The sequence below is a fragment of the Lucilia cuprina genome, chromosome 3, assembly GCF_022045245.1.
Source record: "Lucilia cuprina isolate Lc7/37 chromosome 3, ASM2204524v1, whole genome shotgun sequence".
NCBI classification, from domain to species: Eukaryota; Metazoa; Arthropoda; class Insecta; order Diptera; family Calliphoridae; genus Lucilia; species Lucilia cuprina.
The window spans coordinates 47837872-47859718 of NC_060951.1; the positions used below are offsets into that span (position 1 = coordinate 47837872).

A 21847-nucleotide genomic window follows, 5' to 3' on the forward strand; every position below is an offset into this window, starting at 1 on the left:
AACTAGAACTGAACTAGAACTGAACTGGAACTGAACCAGAACTTCCTTCCCTGGCAGTTTAATTGCATACATTTTAATTTAAACTTATAATTTTATAAGGACTGCAAATATTTAATTTAGACTTTAAGCAAAAACTATTGTTTTTAACTACTTTAGTTTTTGGTAAATAAGAAAAAGCATAATAAAAATCCGACTGTAAAACTTTCATTTCCACATAGGAATGATGATAATAAATAGACATACATACTCATGCAACAACCAAAAAACTTTATACACTTATAAACATTTATAGTATTTTTATATGTATATAGTTTGTATTTATTTACAAAAAATCATATTTTTGTCATACATTCTTTTTCGGGAAATATACATATAAAAATATATATGTTTGAGTACTATGATGATAGCACAATATTCGAAAACAACAAAAGTTTTATATTTTATAAAAGAAAAAATATTTTTTCTAGATAAACATTGCATTTTGCTCACAAGGATATAAAGATATTTGCTCGTATAAGGTTTATATGTTTTTTCTGGGTGACAATAGTTGAAATACCAACTTAAAGTTCATACATATCATATGAAAATTAGTCGTGCACTTAGAAAATTGATTTATATTTTAAGACATCATAATAATCTTAATTAATGTCTGAGATCTTTAAATTTACAAATATATGTACTCCCTTAAGTTGTAGTTACCAATTACTTAAGTAAGATCATTCTAGCTATTCTGTATTTTTAAGGCCATGTCTAATGTTCATTTTACATGATTGTATGTAATGAATACATGTGTGTGTTTATTTTTATATATGTATGAGTGGTATATGCTATAGTTTTGTAGAATATTTATATTTTTATACAAAAATATTGAAGTTCATATTAAGGAATATGTATAAACTGACTAACTACTGAAAGTATTGGTAGTTGAGAAATTTTTTTGTTTGAATTTATTCTTAAAATTTAAATTTTTTTTGAAAAATACTTAGAGGAATGTGTTTATTTTTAAAGTTTTTTTCTTCGTCATATAGTTTTGTTGTCAAGTACAAAAATTCAAGTATTAAATACTGTGTAAAAAGTCAAATACATAAAATGTTTAAAAAACACTTGTGCCAACATACAAGTATATTTAGTAAGTATTATTATTTAGTAGGGGTATCCAGTTACAAAAATTAAGTTTATATATGTAAAAAAAATAATTAAAAATTTTATAAATACAGTTTCAGTGAAATTTCGGAAAGATTATGATCAGACCAAGTTTTTATTCAAATCCTCAGAGTTCAAATCGCTTCATTTAGTATAGCACCATTACAATTTGAGTTTCTCTGTTTTATTAATGAAACATATAAATACATATTTTAGATTCAACAGAATCAAGGAGAAATCTCCTGAGGGTTGGAACTAAGAAAAAAATTATATATATTTAACTGGATTTAAATAAATTAAAGTGTAATCAAAAATTTTGTGATTCTTCGCCGGTGTTGTTGATTTAAGTATGTATTATGTCCATAACCTTAAAGTATCGGCTCATTTTTTAAGTCTATTTAGCTATGTTCGTCCGATCATCAGAGTCATGATATAAGCCTTGATGATACTGTTGAACTTCGGTATGGCCGGGCCTTATTTGACAATTCGTAACACTATTATTCAGCGTAACTAAATTTAGATTCTTTTAATTCATCAAAATTATAATGTGGGCCGAATGTTTGATCATAGATCCATGAAAAATCAGCTTCAGAAAATAATTTTTTATCAATCAGAATAAAATCCAGCATTAATGCTATAATGTAAATTTTGTGATCATATTTTATGCTCATAACTGAGTGTTAAAAACGGATTTTAGAACATGGAATGGTTATAGAATAAAAATTCTTTACACAGACAAATCGCTCTGCAATGAGTCCAGTATTCCTGCTTTCGTAGAGACTAAGGTTAAGAAACTGTCTGTCTATATTGTATGTATATTTGTAGCAAATTTCGTGGATAACCCTTTTTCGATGAACTATTAGAGTTTCGGAAATAGTACCTCTTGATTATTCAAAAGGTGTGTAGTATTAAGGTGCAGGCAAATCTTAAATTTTATTTAATAAGAAGAAAATAAAACTGCCTTACCATGAAATACTTTAATATTTTTCAACTCTACTCTAAACAGATATTTGATTTTTTTTAAATCTGCTTGCCAATTTAAAAAACGCCGATAAAAAATGTTTCCTTCGTTAAAAATGTATTTGACAACAACATTACTAACTGCTTTGAGAAATTCTTTAAAAATTAGATTAGGAATGTTTTCAGTTTAAATAACCAGTCTAGGGTATCAACTAGTTGACTAGCTGTTACTTATTTTTCACTACCATAAATTTTATAAACAAAATCCGTTTGCTTCAGTTGACTAAATTTTCCATGACTAAGTTTTATAAAATAAGAAAATTGCTCTTATTTGTTTAACCACTACTTAATATTCCACTCTACAATTACAAATAGGAGCAGCACACACAAGGTGCTGGTAATGATGACGATGTAGTAGACAAGAAAAGATGATTTTGATGACGATTTTCTTTTTCAAAAAAACACTTGTCTATATCTGGGCTTATGTATCTTATATACATACATATATTAGAATACACACCAGTATCTATATGTGTGTTTATGTCTAATAAACAAAACTGTGGGTGGATAAAGAATGGTTGAATGAAATTGTTTGTTTCTATCAAACATCCACAGGTGCTTTTTCTTATGCTTCAAGAAACACTTTAACAAACAAAAAAAAAATAAAAACAGAGAACCTAAAAATTCCGGTGTTCGGTTGGAAGAAGATATTTCAAGCACAACTTAAGTATATAAATCAAATTGAAAAAAGCAAGCAGCACACGTACAACTGAAATAGCAAAAAATATATATGAAAATATTAAGAAGTGTACACTTCTCAGTATCTTATAAATTTTCTTATCAAAATTCATAACGGTTTTACAGACAATAAGGATTTTCATAAGTATTTTAAGGGATAAGAACAGATAAGCAGACGGACAGACAGACAGAAAACTAATACTTAAATTAAAATTCATCATCCATATTTTCATTGTTGCTTTTACATAATATTATTTTTTTATTATGATTATTATTATTGTTGTTGCTGAGGTTGCTTTTATTGTTAACCTTGAAATTAAAAGCCATTTCTATTAAAGTTAATGAATTCATGATGATGTTTTTGTTTTGTAAAAATTTGATATTGATTAAGGCCAGATTGACAAAACAAAACTAATTTTCCAATTTTTTTTTCATTGTCATTCAAATTAAATTTAAGTTGACATTGTATGGATGTCAAACAATAATCACAACTTCTCGATAGAAATGATAGCCAATGATGATAATGATTTTCAACATTACCACCAGCAGTATTTTCGTCGATATTATCTTATTTTCATGTAAATAAATTAGAGTTGTTTTTGTTTGTTTTATTTTCGAACAACCGGCAAAACATGTCGAAAAGAATTTTGTTCTATATGGGAGGAGAAAAATAAAAACGGTTTTACTACAAAAACAAAGAAAAAACTGTTGATAATGGAAAGTTCACCCAGGCATAACGAAAATTACATATTCAAATTTTTTTTCGCTTTTTTCTCACATTCATATATAATATGAATCATCAATTTTTACAGGTGGAGAAATTTTTTTGTGCAGAATAATATTTGACCATTCAAGTCTGATGTATATATAGTCTAGAAATTATTTTTCCCAGAAGGCGTACATATAAAAAATATACCGATCCACTCAGAATTTGTTATAGCTATTAATGTTATAATGCTTTTCGAAAAAAATATAATTGTGCATATTTTGGACTACGAAGATTATACTTTTGTACCGAGAATAAGACTAATCATTTGTGTTATAAATACTTAAAAATGCTTTTCATCAAGATGAGCTAGTTTTATTAGATTTCGGAATTCTAATTTATTTTTCCCACTGCACCAAAACTAAAACTTCGTGCTGTAAGTAGTACGAATACGCTCCACTTGTTGTACTTCATATTTCCTATTTATTTCTAGTTGTTTTATTTTTAGAAGTATTTTTTTTTTTATTTTTGAGATGATTATTTTCCACCCGCTTTTTTTTTTGGAAGACACCATTATATATTTTTGTATAAATTATATATGTAAATTTATGTAGCTGTGTATGTGATGTTGCATTAATACGGTTGCGTTTTGATGCCTTTCAACCGAAAACTTGAATCGTTAAGAACAAAAATGACAACAGCAACTAAAACAACATAATTTTTTTTTTGAAAAAAAAAAACACTGACAAAAAAGTACAAAAGAAAATTATACATAATTATTATTGTTTTATTTATCTTTCTATTTATGAGTATTATTATCATTTTTATGTTTAACATTTTTTTACCTTTACAAATCATTATGTAAAACAATAAGAGCAACAACTGCAGCTACTACAACAACACTATAGTGATGTCATTAAAAATAAAATTTGCATTTTAATCAGATGCATCAGCGGCAGCAACAAAACAAAGAAGTTACACAAAAAAAAATGCTGAATTTCAAACAATGAAATGAATTTTTGTAAATTTCAAAAATCGTGTAAATACTTTCTTATGTCTTCATTTCTTTTTGGTTATTTTGTAGTAATGCTCTAGCAACTTCTTAAGTGAAGAGAGAAAACTATTTAAAAAATCGACAAAAAAAAGAACCCTTAAAATTAAGCAGAAAAAAATCGCAGGTGTATTGCATTCTGTGTAAAGGAAAACATAGAATAAGTTTTAAAAAAGTAAGAATCTATAATCGGGGCTGGCCGACCATATGATACCCTACATCAGCGCCTAGTATGCACTAAAGACGTGTAGGGTATAAAAATAAATTATTTATAATCTATATAGAATTGCAGTTAAATTCCAACGTCTATATAATAGTAAAATAATACAAAATGGATTATTTAATTATATTATAGACACGACTATAGTCTGGACAAGTCTGGACTACAGTCTGGACTATAGACAAGACTACAGTCTGGACTATAGATAAGACTATAGTCGGGACTATAGACAAGACTATAGTCGGGACTATAGACAAGACTATAGTCTGGGCTATAGACATGACTATAGTCTGGACTATAGACACGACTATAGTCTGGACTATATATAAGACTATAGTCTGGACTATAGATAAGACTACAGTCTGGACTATAGACAAGACTACAGTCTGGACTATAGACAAGACTACAGTCTGGACTATAGATAAGACTATAGTCGGGACTATAGACAAGACTATAGTCGGGACTATAGACAAGACTACAGTCTGGACTATAGACAAGACTACAGTCTGGACTATAGACAAGACTACAGTCTGGACTATAGACAAAACTATAGTCGGAACTATAGACAAGTCTATAGTCGGGACTATAGACAAGACTATAGTTTGGACTATAGACAAGACTATAGTCTGGACTGTAGACAGAAAAGACTCTACTTAGGACGATATATCTATTTCTATATTTTGAACTATATTGGGGGCTATAGTCAGAACTGTATTCAAGACTTAATTTTATTGAATTTTAAATTAAAAAAAATTCTGTAATAAAAACATCAAACCGCATTAAACTACTTTAAAAAATTATGCCTTTAAATATTTATGTTGATTCTTCAAGATGACTTAATTTAATATTATAATATTATTTGCTGCGGATTATATCGAAAAAGCCAAAAATAGCTTACATATACAAATTAACCCCTTTAACATAAAAAACTATGCACCAACATAAAAATATTTGCTGTTAAAACTATGATGATGGCTTTTTTAACAGTCATAAAGCAGATGAACAAATTTTAGAACTTAATGGTTGGCTGACGTGCTGGAAGAAAGAATTCTGTTAATTCGTTTTATGGCAATTGCACGTGCTTTAAATGCCACCCTTATAAATAAATTGAGTACAATATTAAAATACGAATGTAAAATATAAAGAGTTCTTTTAGAGTTGTGCATTAACAAAATGGGGTTGGTGGGGAAATCGTTTACAATGTGTTACCTTACTAATTAAAGATGATTAAAGCAGGTTTATCCAATTTTTACAGTGTCATTAGGGTCAAGTTGTTCTTTTGGTGACAGTTAACTATAGTATTATTAGTAATATTTATTCAAAATTCAATAACTCTATAATCTTTCCACTGTATTTTAGAATTTTCCGAATGATATTAAAAATATACAAGTTTTACGTTCTAAAAACTTTATAAAAGACGTTTACAAGAATTAAAAATTACATTTTTATTAAACTTACGTGGCAACCCTGTTGTGAAGTAAATAAACCGAAAATAAAACTATGCAGTTTTTTCACCGGTAAATACCATTTTCACTTAATTGAAAAATCAATATTAAATTTTTTTAAAATTTTCATATCTCACTTAAAAGAAATATTTTCTTCTAAATCACAAAGACAAATGTCCTCCGCTTTTATTTCATAGTAAATATGAAAGAACTTAAGGAAAATTATTCCCAAAAATGGCACAGACTTTAGATTTTTAAGAAATCATTGAACTTTTTCAGACTATTTTGGAACCTGTTTCATGAGAGTATAAACAACTTTGTTTATTTTTTAATTGTTTATTTATATTTATTACTAATATTTACTTTGTTTCTATAAATAATTAATTTGTAAACACTAAACACTTGTCGGCTTTTTAAAACACGTTGTTTTTTTTTTTTAGAAGTAGAGAAAAAGTTACCTGTCAATTTTAGATAAATTTTGACATAATTGACGCTTGCGCAATCGTAATTGTTTGTAATTTGTAATAATCTCTTTTTTATGCTATAGCAACAAAAACAATAAAACTGCAAGTTATGTGTTAAAAGTTATATCGAGCATTCAACATTTGTACAAGTCTAAAAGTATGCTATGCTTTTGATTTTTAACTGTTTTATTTTCTTGATGATTTGAGTATAGTGTTGGAAAACGGAAAAATAAGAATATGATCAAATTTCGGTGCGTTTCTTTGCTAAATACTTTCGACGTGAAACAAATATGCAGTTGGTGCATAATGTATTAGGAAAAACTTTGGTGACATTGCATTTATTTAAAAATATAATTTTTATCACTTTTCTCACAGTAAATGTTCAACAATTAGGACATTTTTAAAACTCATAAAAAAGTGAGTGGAAATAATTAAAAATATTTAGATCGGATCTTATTTGCACATCGATCTATAATATGTCGGCTTTGAGGATGTGCCCGTTTAACTATTCTTAAATCGGTTTAAACTAAAACCAAGCTTCTTATTGTATTTTTTTATTTTTAATTGACAACAAGACAGATTACATTGCAAACTGAAACCAAGTATTTTTGTTCCAAAATTTACCTTTATTCCGTGACATCGTTCTATAATCATCAATTCTGTTGATGATTATATATGTACATGTAACTATATAAATACATATATATTTCGAAAACTCATTTTAATACATTTCAAATTAATGAAATTCACTTTTCAAGGCAATATTTTTCAATTATTTAAAAAAGCCGAAATCCCGAGATGGTAGCATACTTTTCAAAGGGATTGAGCAGCACGGATTCCGAATCTGGCCACTACATCAAATAAGGATATCTAGATGTGGTGTCATAAAGACTGAAAACTGAAAAGTATACTTTGGTCTCTGGATTAAACATTAGCCTCCTTGAAGATCTGTTGTATAAAAATACAACTTGTATTTATAAAGAGTGCAAAATTTAAATTTAAATATTTATAGAAACTTATATGTTTGGACTGATCCAAAAAAAAAGGACAAAAATTTATTTCTACAAAACGTAATTGTGAAAATGACAACGTTGCTTTTTAATCATAGTTTTGAAATATTTGTTTCTATATTTTGATTGAAAACTTACCTTGCTTTCGTCACATTTTTGAAGATGTAGTTTTGACACCCGCCTGTAAATGAAAATAAACCACATTAAATATTTTTGAAAGTTATTTTTAACTTTTAAAAACATCTATACATAATTAACAACAAATTATTTCAATTTGTTAATTTTTGAATATATAACCAATAATCACTTTATAGGGTATAACTTCACAGTTACAAAAAGTAGTCCATTACTCAAAAGCGTATAAGACTTATCTCTTAATCAAAAGTCAGACAGCAAAATGAAGCTCATCCATTCTTCAAAAACTAATCGCAATTGAAAGATCCAGATCTAAATTGGGACTAAAAATATGTAAAGGATATGTCTCTGTTTGTGGACTGTAAACCACAACATGATTCATTTAATGACATTAATAACTTGTGTTATTAGATAGTTAGTTCCTTTAGTTATTCAAAATTGAGGCCTTTAATTAATTGACTCCGAATTCTTGGCTCATCGATTTACATCAAAATAGCAAATTACTAGCAAAAAATAACAAAGATTTTTTTCCCAAAAACATTAAACGACTAATTTAAAACAGACAGTTACAATTAAATCTTCTCAGCCCCATCTCATTGACATTTTACAAGTTAACATACATAAGTATTAAAGTAGTTTAAAAAACAAGTGATTTTATATTAAACCCTCTGAGAGAAGAACGTAAATTTTCTTTGCTTTTCTCATTTAACAAAACAGGGAAACTAATGATTCTGTTTAATCTATTCACAAATTTCGGTTCCTTTGTTAAATTTACGACTTTTCCAAAGGATTAAAGTTTGTTAACCATAATTTCTCTACGAACACTTAATTACTCGAGCATCCATCCATTAACTACTCTACCATTTATTACTCGTTTTTGCATGCATGCAAGTACATGTTACAATTTACGAGTATGAGAGTAATAAGTGAAGAAAAGACACACACATCCAATGGAACAAAGAAAGGATGATAGCTAAAGAGGAGAAAATAGGTAAAATTTTACAACAAAATGAACGATGTTGATAATGATGAAAATGTTGATGATTATCTTAAATTATTAGCGCCTTAATTATTTTCTGTTCTGGTAAACTATCAAAGACAAGTTTCCTGTTTACTGTCAGTCAATGTTTAAATTCATGTTTAGACATGATGTCATTTGTTCTTTATGTTTGTTCGTTGGTTGGCTCGATGGCTGGTATGGTTGGTTGTCTATCTGTGCGTTTGTTGTTACTTGTGTAGATTTAGGTGAATGGCAGGATAAAAAGATAAACATAAACATGAATCTCTGATGGTAACTAATCAAAAACTAAACAAAATATTTTTTAAATAAGTAACAAAATATTTTATAGAGCATAAAGTTAACATGTAAAAAAATATATAAAAAAATATTATTATTTCCAATTTTTAATGGGTGTGTGTGAAGTAGTTTAATTTTAAATTATTAAATAACATATATTGTACGATTTTTGGTCCATTTGTGGTAGAAGATTTTTAGCCAAATTTATGTGTTGACATTTACTTTATCTACACTTGTTAAAATTTTAATGAGAATTTAATGAATCATAACTTATACGTATATGCTGCTGGGTAAACCGAAAAAGATAAAATTTTTACTTGGGTCTACTCCTAGAAGGATATCGTTGTTTAATTTTAATTGAAAGTTTTATGTGTGTAGTACAACAAACTTTGACATGTTTTTAAAATTTTGTGCAATGTTTGTATAATAAATTCATCTTTTCTAGTTTTTGAAACTTAATAAAGCAATATTCTTAATTAGAAGAGGGATTTGTTCTTTTATTTTATGATGTTCATAAATTGTGCTAGTTTTTACTTACTAGTTGTAATTTATGGGTTGTTTTATTTTATTTGCATACTAAAATTTGAAATTGTTAAACAATTTCCAGTAACTATAATTAGGGTGTTTTATTGAGGTGAAAAATTATTATGATAACTGCGATGACAATAAAAGAACTTATAATCATTTGATAAACGGCAATAGGCTATGAAGGCTATAGCCTATAGAATCTGCTAAAGTCCAGACCATAATATAATTCATACAATATAGACTATTATACTAATGACTATACTATATTGTATATAGCCCTGATTTAGACTGCTAATAGACTAGCCTAAAGTTTAGTCTATAGACTAGACTATAAATTAGACTAGACCTGGTCATATACTAGAGTCTAGGCTAGACTATGGACTAGTCTATAGTCTAGTCTATTGTTTAGTCTATAGTATAGTCTATAGTCTAGTCTATAGTCTAGTCTATAGTCCAGTCTATACTCTAGTTTATAGTCTAGTCCATAGTCTAGACTAGACACAAGTCTATGACCATACACTAGAGTATAGACTAGACTATAGTCTATAGGCTAGACTAGACTATAGGCTAGACTAAACTATAGGCTTGACTAGACTATAGGCTAGACCATAGACTAGACCATAGGCTAGACTAGACTATAAACTAGACTATACTATAGACTAGACTAGTCTATAGACTGGATTATAGACTAGAATATAGACTAAACTATTAATCAGACTAAAGATTAAACTATAGACTATAGACTAAACTAGGCTTTGGACTAGGCTATGGACTAGGCTATAGACTAGGCTATAGACTAGACTATAGACTAAGCTATAGACTAGGCTATAGACTAGGCTATAGACTAGGCTATAGACTAGGCTATAGACTAGGCTATAGACTAGGCTATAGGCTAGACTATAGACTAGGCTATAGACTAGACTATAGACTAGACTATTGACTAGACTATAGACTAGGTTATAGTCAGTCTAGCCTAAAGTCTAAATTTTGCTAAAAAATAGCTTGTGGTAATAAAATTTGATTTCACACATCAATTACCAGATAACTACACAACATCAGTTTAAATAGAAATTCAACTAGACGTCGACATATTTTAAAAATTTGCTAACTGACAAATGTGTATTCTTCATAAACAAATATTTAGTTAAAAATTTTTAAGCATTGGCAAAATTTTTTAATTAACCTACATTATTTCAACAAAATAAACTCACTGAAAATTATACTTAAGTAAAACTAAAATAGTTTAAAAATATAAACACATGATAGTTATTTTAAATTAACACATAAACCTTATTCAAAATAACTTTCCCAAAAATATAAATATAAAAACAATATTTAAACAAATGTCTCAAAAAATTAAATTCAAGGTTGTGTTCTTTATCACCAAGCAGAATCCAATAAATTTGTCTTTAGCTATAAAACAGCAGAAATTTTCTCTATCTAACAACATTAGTTTTCAAAACTTTCTAATTGAAACTGATATCACAGTCATTAATAAAAAAAAAACTTAAACAAAATGAAATTCTTAGTAGCTTCCTTGCTAGTTGTTGTCCTTTTGATAGTTTGCCCCAGCAGCCTGGCAGCTAAAATTTGTGTTTCCAATGTAGAGACTTGCAATGATAATGTTCCTGTCTGTGGTCGTTTTGGTGGTTCCAATTTGTGCAAAAACTTTAAAAATCGCTGTGAATTTGAGATTTTCAATTGTGCTAGCAAAACTCGTACGTATTATGTGAAAGTTCGTTTGGTCAACTAAGAAAATGTTTTTTAATTTGTATTTTTTCGAAAATTTATAGCTTATAGGATTGTTAATGGCAATATGTGCACTGGCATTCCCGTGAATACTCGCACATTTTGTAATGGTCTCCAAAATGGTCCCGTTGTGGGTGGTGGTAAATTCCCTCACTGGTATGGTAAGAAACCTGGTTTTGGTGGATGTAAAGGCAAAAAGTGCGGTGGACACAAAGGTGGTGTTGAAGTTCAACCTATTGTTATTAATCGTGGTAAATAAATGGAGCAGAAATAAAGTTTAAATTTTGTAGTACATGTGAATTTGAAATGCAATTAAATATTTATTTAAAAATTAATTAAAATTTAAAATAAAATAAAATTTAATACTTAGTAACGATTAATATTCTTTTAAAGAACTAGATTTTCTTATGATGAAGTAAACATTAAAATTATTTTTGTAAAAAATGCTTTACTTTAAAAAGAATGTGCTAAAGAAGGGTTAAATTTGGAAGAAAGCTTTTAATATTTAGAATTTTATTAATTTTTTATAAAAAAATCTATTTATCTTCCTCACAACATTTAATCGAGGATTTCTTGTCACAAAAAAATGGAGAAATCTATATAATCTATAGTTTACTCTATAGTCTACTCTATAGGCTAGTATATAGTCTAGTCTTAAATATAGTTTATAGTCTAGTTTATAGTCTTGTCTAATGTCTAGTCTATAGTCTAACATGTAGTCTAGCCTAATATATAGTTTAGTCAATAGTCCAATCCAGTCTTAAGTCTAGTATATAGTATAGTCTATAGTCTAGTCAATAGTATAGTCTATAGTCTAGTTTATAGTGTAGTATATAGTATAGTCTATATTTTAGACTATAGTCAAGTGTAGTCTGTTATCAAGTCTATAGTCTAGTCTACAGTCTGGTCTATAGGTTAGTGTATAGTCTACAGCCTATAGTCTAGTCTGTAGTCTAGTCTGTAGTCTAGTCTATAGTTTTGCCTATAGTCTAGCCAATAGTATAATCTATAGTCTATTCTATAGTATAGTCTATAGTATAACCTATAGTCTAGCCTATAGTCTAGTCTGTTATCTAGTCTGTTGTCTAGTCTATAGTTTAGTCTATAGTATAATCTATAGTTTAGTCTATAGTAAAGTATTTAGTCTAGTATATAGTCTAATATATAGTCTAGTCTATAATCTAATATATAGTCTAGTCTATAATCTAGTCTATAGTCTAGTCTATAGTCTAGTCTATAATCTAGTCTATAGTCTAGTCTATAGTCTAGTCTATAATCTAGTCTATAGTCTAGTCTATAGTCTAGTCTATAGTCTTGTCTATAGTCTAGTCTATAGTCTAGTCTATAGTCTAGTCTATAGTCTAGTCTATAGTCTAGTCTATAGTCTAGTCTATAGTCTAGTCTATAGTATAGTCTATAGTCTAGTCTATAGTCTAGTCTATAGTCTAGTCTATAGTCTAGTCTATAGTCTAGTCTATAGTCTAGTCTATAGTCTAGTCTATAGTCTAGTCTATAGTCTAGTCTATAGTCTAGTCTATAGTCTAGTCTATAGTCTAGTCTATAGTCTAGTCTATAGTCTAGTCTATAGTCTAGTCTATAGTCTAGTCTATAGTCTAGTCTATAGTCTAGTCTATAGTCTAGTCTATAGTCTAGTCTATAGTCTAGTCTATAGTCTAGTCTATAGTCTAGTCTATAGTCTAGTCTATAGTCTAGTCTATAGTCTAGTCTATAGTCTAGTCTATAGTCTAGTCTATAGTCTAGTCTATAGTCTAGTCTATAGTCTAGTCTATAGTCTAGTCTATAGTCTAGTCTATAGTCTAGTCTATAGTCTAGTCTATAGTCTAGTCTATAGTCTAGTCTATAGTCTAGTCTATAGTCTAGTCTATAGTCTAGTCTATAGTCTAGTCTATAGTCTAGTCTATAGTCTAGTCTATAGTCTAGTCTATAGTCTAGTCTATAGTCTAGTCTATAGTCTAGTCTATAGTCTAGTCTATAGTCTAGTCTATAGTCTAGTCTATAGTCTAGTCTATAGTCTAGTCTATAGTCTAGTCTATAGTCTAGTCTATAGTCTAGTCTATAGTCTAGTCTACAGTCTAGTCTATAGTCTAGTCTATAGTCTAGTCTATAGTCTAGTCTATAGTCTAGTCTAAAGTCTAGTCTATAGTCTAGTCAATTATCAAGTCTATTCTATTTTCAAGTCGTTAGTTTAGTTTATAGTCTATATTCTAGTATAGACTAGTACATAGGCTTTGTAGTCTGGAATATACTGTGATCTAGTTGTTGACAAGTAAATGGGTCACTTTTTAATTTCTACGGCGTGAAAGACTTAATTTTATTGTGTTATTTTATTTATCTGTAAAATACAGTTGTTTATTTCAATAAGCAATACAATTTTATTAATTAAATACTTATCTTAAATGAATTTTCTCTTTATTTACAGCTATACTTTTAGATACATTTGAAATATAAATACACAACACTACGAACGAAAAAAGGCAGCCAGCAGCAGTCAATCAAATGTTTCAATTGCTCAACATAATGTTAACGGAGCTAGGATATGAAAATGCAATATAATATTTTATGTTAAGCTTTAATTATACACGTAAAATAAGCACAAATCTAAAGAGAATACTAAAGAAAACATCTTCGACAACGACTGCAGCATCCAAGCAACGTCTTCTGTGGCTTCCTTTTTCATACAATACAGGCAGAAGAAATAACACAAAGTTTGCAAAGAAACTGCTTAAGGAAAACACTTTAAAACTACTTGCCACATAGCGAATACTTGCCACAAACCCGCCACACACACAACACACTAGCACTTACAAAAAGCCGCACTACGAATTGTAGTTTAAGTAGAAGTTGAAAACGTGAAGATTTTATACATTCTACTTGTGTATAATATACAAGTGATTAATTATGCAAATTGAATTGAAACCAACGACAGTTAGTCAAAAAGAAAGACTCATTGAATGAATGAGTGACTGACTGAGTGACTGATACCGTAATAGGAGTTAAAGGAAATATAAAAGACTTTGAAAAGAAAAAAATTCTCCCTCGCAAAAATAAATAACTCATACAACACACACAAGTGGTTTGCTTTTTTTTTCCTATTTTGTAAAAATTTCTTGGAAAAATGTTAGAAAATGCCAGCAACATGATACAAAAGCCAACAAAAGAAACATCAGAAGCAGCAGCCACATCATCAAAAGCAAGACAAATAACTAAAATTTTAACAACAGAAACAACACAACTAACAAGAGCAACCACAAAAGCAGCAACAATATTATCACTGCCACCAGCACGACAAACAGCAACGGCAACATCAATAATATCACTAGCACCGGAATCGGCACCAACAACTCTAACACATTCAGCACTTTTGGGTTTAACAACTAGAACTTCTTTAAAATCGTTATTAACAAAGGATGCCACTTTAACAACATCGTTATCAGCCTCATCGTCATTATTATCAACAACAAGAAAAACAAAAGCAGTAGCAGCATCGACAGCAGCAACTTTAAGAGCTAAAGAAATTTTAACAAATTTAACTCCAGCGTACTTTTTAACAACTTTAGCAGCAGCTATAGCAACGAATGTCAAACATAGCAACAGTAGAAACAATAGTAGCAACACCAACTACTACAACAACAGCAACAAAAGCAAATATAGCAGTTGGACGAATAACAAAAATAACCAGGCAACTAACAAAAACGTCAGTTGTCACATGATTCAACACAACGACAAGAATAAAATCTACCACATGCTTTCATTAAATCACCAAAATTGCACAAATGTTTTACAACATCATCAGCAACAACAAAAAGAACAACAGCAACATTACAGCAGGCCTCAACGACAATGTAGCAACAAACATTTACGGCAACAGCAAAAAGTAAAACAATTCTTGTTATTGCTAACATGTTTTGTGGCAATCATCACAATATTCTCTTTGCCACATTTATCCATAGCAGCAGCAACATCATCACACATGTCAACGGCCCATGCAGCACCCACAACAACATTAACAAATACAACAACACGACTCATGTTGTTTTCAACCTCCTCCTCTACAGACTCGTCAAGTGACAATGTAAGCAAAGATGATGATGACAGTAGCTATAGCAACAACAACAAAAACAAGTTTGCTGACAACAGTGATAATGTTGATAATGATTTAACATCCTTCTCACCATTAGCAACAACTTTTGAAAATTCACTTAGAGACATTAGATCAAGCAGCAGCAATAATAGGCAAGGTCCACTTGAAAATCATATTGTTACACGTTTAATACGTTCCTTAGATGCAAGTGGTAACAGTGGTGGTATAGGAGGAGGAAATGGTGGTGCTTCATCTCTATTTAGTCCCTCACCAGGTGGTTCATCTGGTTTAACAAATATTTTCAATCAAAATCTAGACACTGGTCTTAGTAATAACATTGAATGTCCAAGTTTTGATGAGAGTTCAGCGTGTCCCTGTTACAAATTCGAAGATGGTAAGTACTAGGTGGGAACAGCAATTGACTATTACAAAAAATATTATTATGAGAAAAGATAGGATAGCAGTAGAAGAAGGAAGAAGTTTGTAGATTTTCGTGTTTGTAATATATACAATTAAATTTCTAAAAGAGTTCATTAGAGTTTTCAGAGGAACTGCATGTTTTAGAATCTTATGTTGGAACATCACTCAATATTTACTATTTAATATAATGACTCATCTAATAATTAGTTCATGAACTAGCTTTAGCATTGTTCATTGAATATCCCATGACTACAGCAATTCAGAAAAACTCAATTGTAAATGAGATTTTCCATTTGAAATTTAGAAAATTCCAATTGAAAATTGGATTTTTCATTTAACATTTAGAAAAGATCAATTAAAAATGAGAATTTTTATTTATAATTTAGAAAACATCAATTGAAATTGAGATATTCCATCTGAAATTCAGAAAAGAACAGTTTAAAACGAGATTTTTTATTTGAAATATGGAATAAAACATCTGAAAATTAGAATTTTCATTTGAAATTCAGAAAATTCCAATTGAAAATAAGATTTTTTATTTGAAATTTAAAAAAATCACTTGAAAATAAAATTTCTCATTTGTAATCCAGAAAATCGTGTTTATTCTATTCAATCGTGTTTATTCTATTCAAACTTCATTTAAAATTAATTGTAATGAAAAATCTGATTTTCAATTGAATTTTTCTAAATTTCAAATGTAAAATCTCATTTTCAACTGGAATTTTCTGAATTTCAAATGGAAAATCTATATTTCAACTGTTGTATTCCGAATTTCAAATAAAAAATCTTATTTTCAATTGATGTTTTCTTAATTTAAATTAAAAATTCTCATTTTTAATTGGTCTTTTCTAAATTTCAAATGAAAAATCCCATTTTCAAATGTTCTTTTCTGAATTTCAAAAGTAAAATCTGAATTTCAATTGATATTTTCTGAATTGAAATGAAAAGTTCTCATATTCAATTGAAAAAGGTGTAATTCAACGATTGATATATTTAAAAATCTATAAAGTTGTGTATCAACTAGCATATGGATTATTGTATTGACTAACTAGTCTATATTGGATAGAGTATTGAGATCTATTTCGGAAATTTTTTATGAACTATTCCAGATATTTTGACTAGTTGACTAAGGACTGGTCTATTAACATTATGCCCGCAATCGCATGTGCCTTCGTAGGATCATTGTTACAATTTCTTATTCCATGAGGCAGTAAGAGATATCTTGCTCATGTTTTCTTGTATATGTCAGGTTAACTCCTCCAAATTCTAAATTATGTATAAAAGCAAAACTCAAAACCCCTTTATGCAAAAAAACTTTTAATAATATTTCTTATGAAATAAAAGCAACACATTTGTGCAAATATTAAATTTTTTTCTATAAGGTGGATTCTAAAGTCTTCTAGAGTATAAATAAAAAATAACCTTAATGAATAAACTAGTTTAATTTTATTTCGTAAAATATAATGTAATTTCAAAAGAACCAACTTAACTACAAGGTCCTGGAGAGCCAGTACTAGTTAGCTTACTACATCTCGATTTATCCACCTGGGTCCACACTAAATAAAGGAAATTTTTTTAGCAATAAGGAAAATCAAAATGTATCTACTTACTGGTTTTACTGTCGTAATTTAGCCTACAATTGGTATTATCAAATTGACACTTATTGAAAAACAGTTGACATGTACCGTCCGCTCTTCTACCACAAATCGTGGGCATCTGACATGGGGGATTTTCTGTACTAGATTGTGGAAGAGGCTTAGCTTGCGTTAAGACCATAATGGCAAGACTAGCCGTAAGTGATACTTGATGGGGAAATACAGTTATTAAGTTTTAATTGTATAATAGAGTTAAGCAGAGAAATATTTACCAAAAATATATTTCATTTTAATTTATTAATAATAAATTAATTTTCTGAAATATAAACGAATGATGATGTATCTTTGAAATTTCCAATTTAAAGACTAAACATATTTTATCATCCAACGCTAATATTTATAACCAAAAATTATATTTAATTTATGTTTGTTTATTTGAAAATGAAAACAAAGGATTGTGTTTGATGAGCATAATGCAAATATAATTGTTTTACTGTACACATACGTAGGTAGAATAATTAAATGTTATATTTTTTAAATAAAAATAAAATTAACAGATATTAATTTAAAGCAAATAGGTAAATAAAAGTTAATTTTGAAGTAGAATTTCATATACCCTACACCAGTTATTTATTATATATTTTTAAGAACAAAGGATATTGGCACAGATCTGGTCACAAGATTGGTTACTTGTGTTTAGAAACAAACAACTCCCAACAAATATTGAAACCCAATAGACTTGTTACTATACTATAAAATATTTGTTTTATTCTATTAACTGGACTATCCTTAATCCTTATAATTAATATATTTTAATTAAATAGCAAAAAATACAAACTTTTTTTAATATTCTTCTTAACCCATATTTTAACATTAGCAAACAAAAAAATTTGTTGAGTTCAGTGACCTTTAAACAATTTCTAACAAATTTCAACCTTTCCTCTTCTAGGTCATGGCCATGTTAATATTAACAGAAGTCCCTCATACTCAACGGAAGCAAATCTGAAGCAAACCTTACTAAATTTCCGTTAAAAGTTTTATTTTATTGCATATGAGCTTAAAAATTTTGTAATTAATAATTATGAACATATAATTTTAATTAAAAAATAATCAAATTTCAAATAAGTCATATCGCAATATCGGAATATTGGCAATCATCCTAAATTTTTTTTTTTATCAAATTGTTGTATTTATATATAACTTCTGTTTTGAGTTATTTAAAGAAATAACGTCACATTATTGGTTTGAAGATCTAGACGTCAATAAATCCATACGTACGAATTTAATTAATATAACAAACAATTAAGTAAATATTTGTTATATGCATTATTATCATTATTAAGTGTAGAAAACGCTTTCAAGCGCCATTTTCATTTAAAACAAATAGAAAAGTTTTAAATATTAAATTTGAACAAAAATGTGTCTAAATTTATATAAAAACACCTCTAATTAAACAATTTCTTAAACTCTTTAAAACTTTCAATGGGTTCATTAAAAAATCTTTAGTAATATATAATATACAATATTTTCAATAAATTCGTGAACGAATTTATAAAAAAATTTACGCATCTGCCTGAATAAAACAACTGTTTTAAATATATTGCTTATTGTGTGGTTCAATTATTATGCCTTGGTTTATACCTAAATATATTTATAATTAATTATAAGCGTTTATTAAATGTCATTTAAATTTGTATTTAACCTTTTCCAATTTATACTAAAGCTATAACATTTTCATACAAAATTTGTTCTATAAACCTTAGTTAAATGTTTATGAATCAATGTTTAAAATCATTTTTTTGAGTTTAAATTTCATAATTTAAAGTATGAGAAAGAGATTTCTGATTTAATTTTGTTCACTTAAATTAAAATTTTTATTTTTAACAAAATTTCAAGTTATGATATAAATTTGAAATTTTGAACAGAACTTTTAATTCGGATACAAATTTTGAATTTTTTTAAAAATTTGAAATTTTAACTAAAATTTTATACAAATTTTATTATTTACTAAAATTTTGTATTTATTTCGTGCAATATTTTAAATGTAATTTCAATATCAATTAAAATTTTCACTAAACTTTTAGTAGAGTATTTAGTTATCAATAATTTTTTTTAAACTTTACAATATTTTTGAAAAAAATAATTTTGAAGCACATTTTAAATTTTTATAATAAATTTAAAATTTCCAACAATATTTTAAATTTTTATACAAATTTTAAATTTTGACATATTTTTTATCTAAAATTTTTATTTTTCAGTAATTTCAACACAAATTCAAATTTTCACAAAAATTTTAATAAACTATAATTATAATTAAAATTTTATATTTTCAAAAAATTATACAATTTTCTGAATTTTTACATAAAATTTCAAATTTTCTGAACCTTTTTTAATTTTTTAATACAAAATTCACCTAAATTGTAAAATAGAATTTTTATTAAAAAATTGAAAATGCTAATTTTTATTTGTAAATGTTTTTGCGGGATTTTTTAAAAGATGATTTAATTTTTAACCCCATCATTTTATAAAACGAAATTTTCGTTAACGTTCAAAAATTGTATGAAGGAAAAAAATTGTTTCAAGGAAGTAGTTTTGAGATAACCTTAACGAATATTAAATATTGATTGGCAAAAAATAATATAAAAAAATTAATTTAGCCAAATAAAAAATTTCCACAAATTGTTTCTATATTCGTCTATATTTGCAGTTTAGAACATTTTTAATACACCTAATAAAATATTTTATACTAAATATTAACGCACACTAAAGTAACAAGAGTATAGTCCTTCGAACCTAACTCACAGAATATTTTTTTTAAAGTATAGTTCATAATAAGAGGAAAAATCTATTTAACACAAATTTCTACCCTTAAGAATAAATGTAGAATTAATATAATTTTTAACTTAAATATCGATTGTACATCCATATATATACATATACATATGTATGTACTTTACTAACATTCAATTTCTTTTACAACTTTTCGTTAACAGGTTTATTTCTTGAATGTCCTGGTACAACGGCAACATCATTACGCACCACACTGGAGCGCATTTCATCACCCATACATTCATTATCTATTTATGATTTTGATCGTTCGGTCACGTCCCTATCACAGGATGTCTTTCAACCGGGTGTCAATATAAGACATCTACAATTTTCCCATTCACATTTGGAAACATTAAAAGAAAATAGTCTCAAAAATGTACGTGCATCTTTGGAATCGTTGAGCATCGTTAATGGTAAATTAACACAGGTATGTAACCATACATGATATTAAAATGATAAACAAAAAATGAGTATAAATAAAGAAACATTATATATGATGTATTTAAGTAATAAGGCATAGGTAGAAAGAAAATATGTATAAGGAAACATACAAACACATGTCTGTAATAACTGATATTATTTAAAAGTGTTCACACACAAAATATGGGAAAAGGGAGGAATTTTTCGATATATTTTTAAGTTAATTTTTCCGTAGGAAACTACAACAAGCCGAAGTATTTAACAAAAATGTCAGGGGAATGAAAAAAGAACAGCAATAAAGTGTGTGGTAGTATTGCTGCCACTGTTAGAAAAGCTACTGTAGTATATTCGTTGTAAATTTTGAATCACGTTTGTATGCGTGAATTTTAACGGAAACGGATGTGTTACACGCAAAACATTGTACGTATGAGTGTGTATATTGCCAAAAAAAGTATAATATTTAAAGATATCTCTTTATATTTGGCTTTTTTGTTGTTGATGTTGGGGAATGAAATATTTACGCTTTAACGTTTATATGTAACCTGTGTAAAATACTTTCATACATTTATTAAATATAATTTAACACATTCAACAAATTAAATAATTATTTTTGTTTGTTTTGTATATTTTATATCTCAAACCAGCAAAATAAATAAAGTTTTTCCTAACACAACTATCGTTGTTAGTGTTTAATATTATTTTAGTGAAAATTAAAGCTAAATTTATGTAAAATTTAATCAGATTTTTACCCAAAGACATAGACGAGAATGTACATTTTAGTTGTTGAAAATTCTTAATGACAGCAAAGGACACATGAAATTAACAGAATTTTAAACACATTTTATGTTTTTGAGGACTATGATATATGAAAATTTACACAGAGGGAAAAGTTAGTTAGGATATCAAACCTTTATTAAAATTTTAATAGTCGACAAAGCAGGAAATGAAGGCGTTTAGTATATACTATTTACTTTTAGGATGAATCAACCTTTTTTGTTCAACGAGTTTCGAGACATAACCAGTAAGAAATAAACC

The 21847-nt window shown here is 27.8% G+C and overlaps 3 protein-coding genes across 5 annotated transcripts in view; 2 read left to right on the forward strand and 1 right to left on the reverse strand.

The window, feature by feature from the left end:
* LOC111686745 (protein folded gastrulation) overlaps window positions 1–6338 on the reverse strand; it is an 87005-nt gene extending 80667 nt beyond the window's left edge. The window contains exon 1 of the mRNA XM_046945549.1: window positions 6277–6338. The gene's annotated coding sequence lies outside the window, so the exon portion shown is untranslated. The remainder of the gene's footprint in view (window positions 1–6276) is intronic.
* Window positions 1–21847, forward strand: part of LOC111686939 — a 360960-nt gene that overhangs the window by 303531 nt on the left and 35582 nt on the right. For all 3 annotated transcript variants that reach the window (XM_046945546.1, XM_046945547.1, XM_046945548.1), the window contains 2 exons: window positions 13887–15942; window positions 20557–20819. In XM_046945546.1, coding sequence (XP_046801502.1) covers window positions 14583–15942; window positions 20557–20819 — 1623 coding nt within the window. In that variant the 5' untranslated portion in view covers window positions 13887–14582. The remainder of the gene's footprint in view (window positions 1–13886; window positions 15943–20556; window positions 20820–21847) is intronic.
* On the forward strand, window positions 11148–11739 carry LOC111686929. The gene is made up of 2 exons (XM_023449325.2): window positions 11148–11415; window positions 11491–11739. The coding sequence occupies exons 1-2, from the start codon at window positions 11214–11216 to the stop codon at window positions 11703–11705; spliced, it is 417 nt and encodes a 138-aa protein (XP_023305093.2). The 5' UTR covers window positions 11148–11213; the 3' UTR covers window positions 11706–11739.

Bases quoted from the DNA above. Each gene is read 5' to 3' on its own strand.
- LOC111686929 (XM_023449325.2), top strand. From the start codon at position 11,214: ATGAAATTCTTAGTAGCTTCCTTGCTAGTTGTTGTCCTTTTGATAGTT. The intron at 11,416-11,490 runs GTACGTATTATG...GAAAATTTATAG, and splicing joins CAATTGTGCTAGCAAAACTC to CTTATAGGATTGTTAATGGC.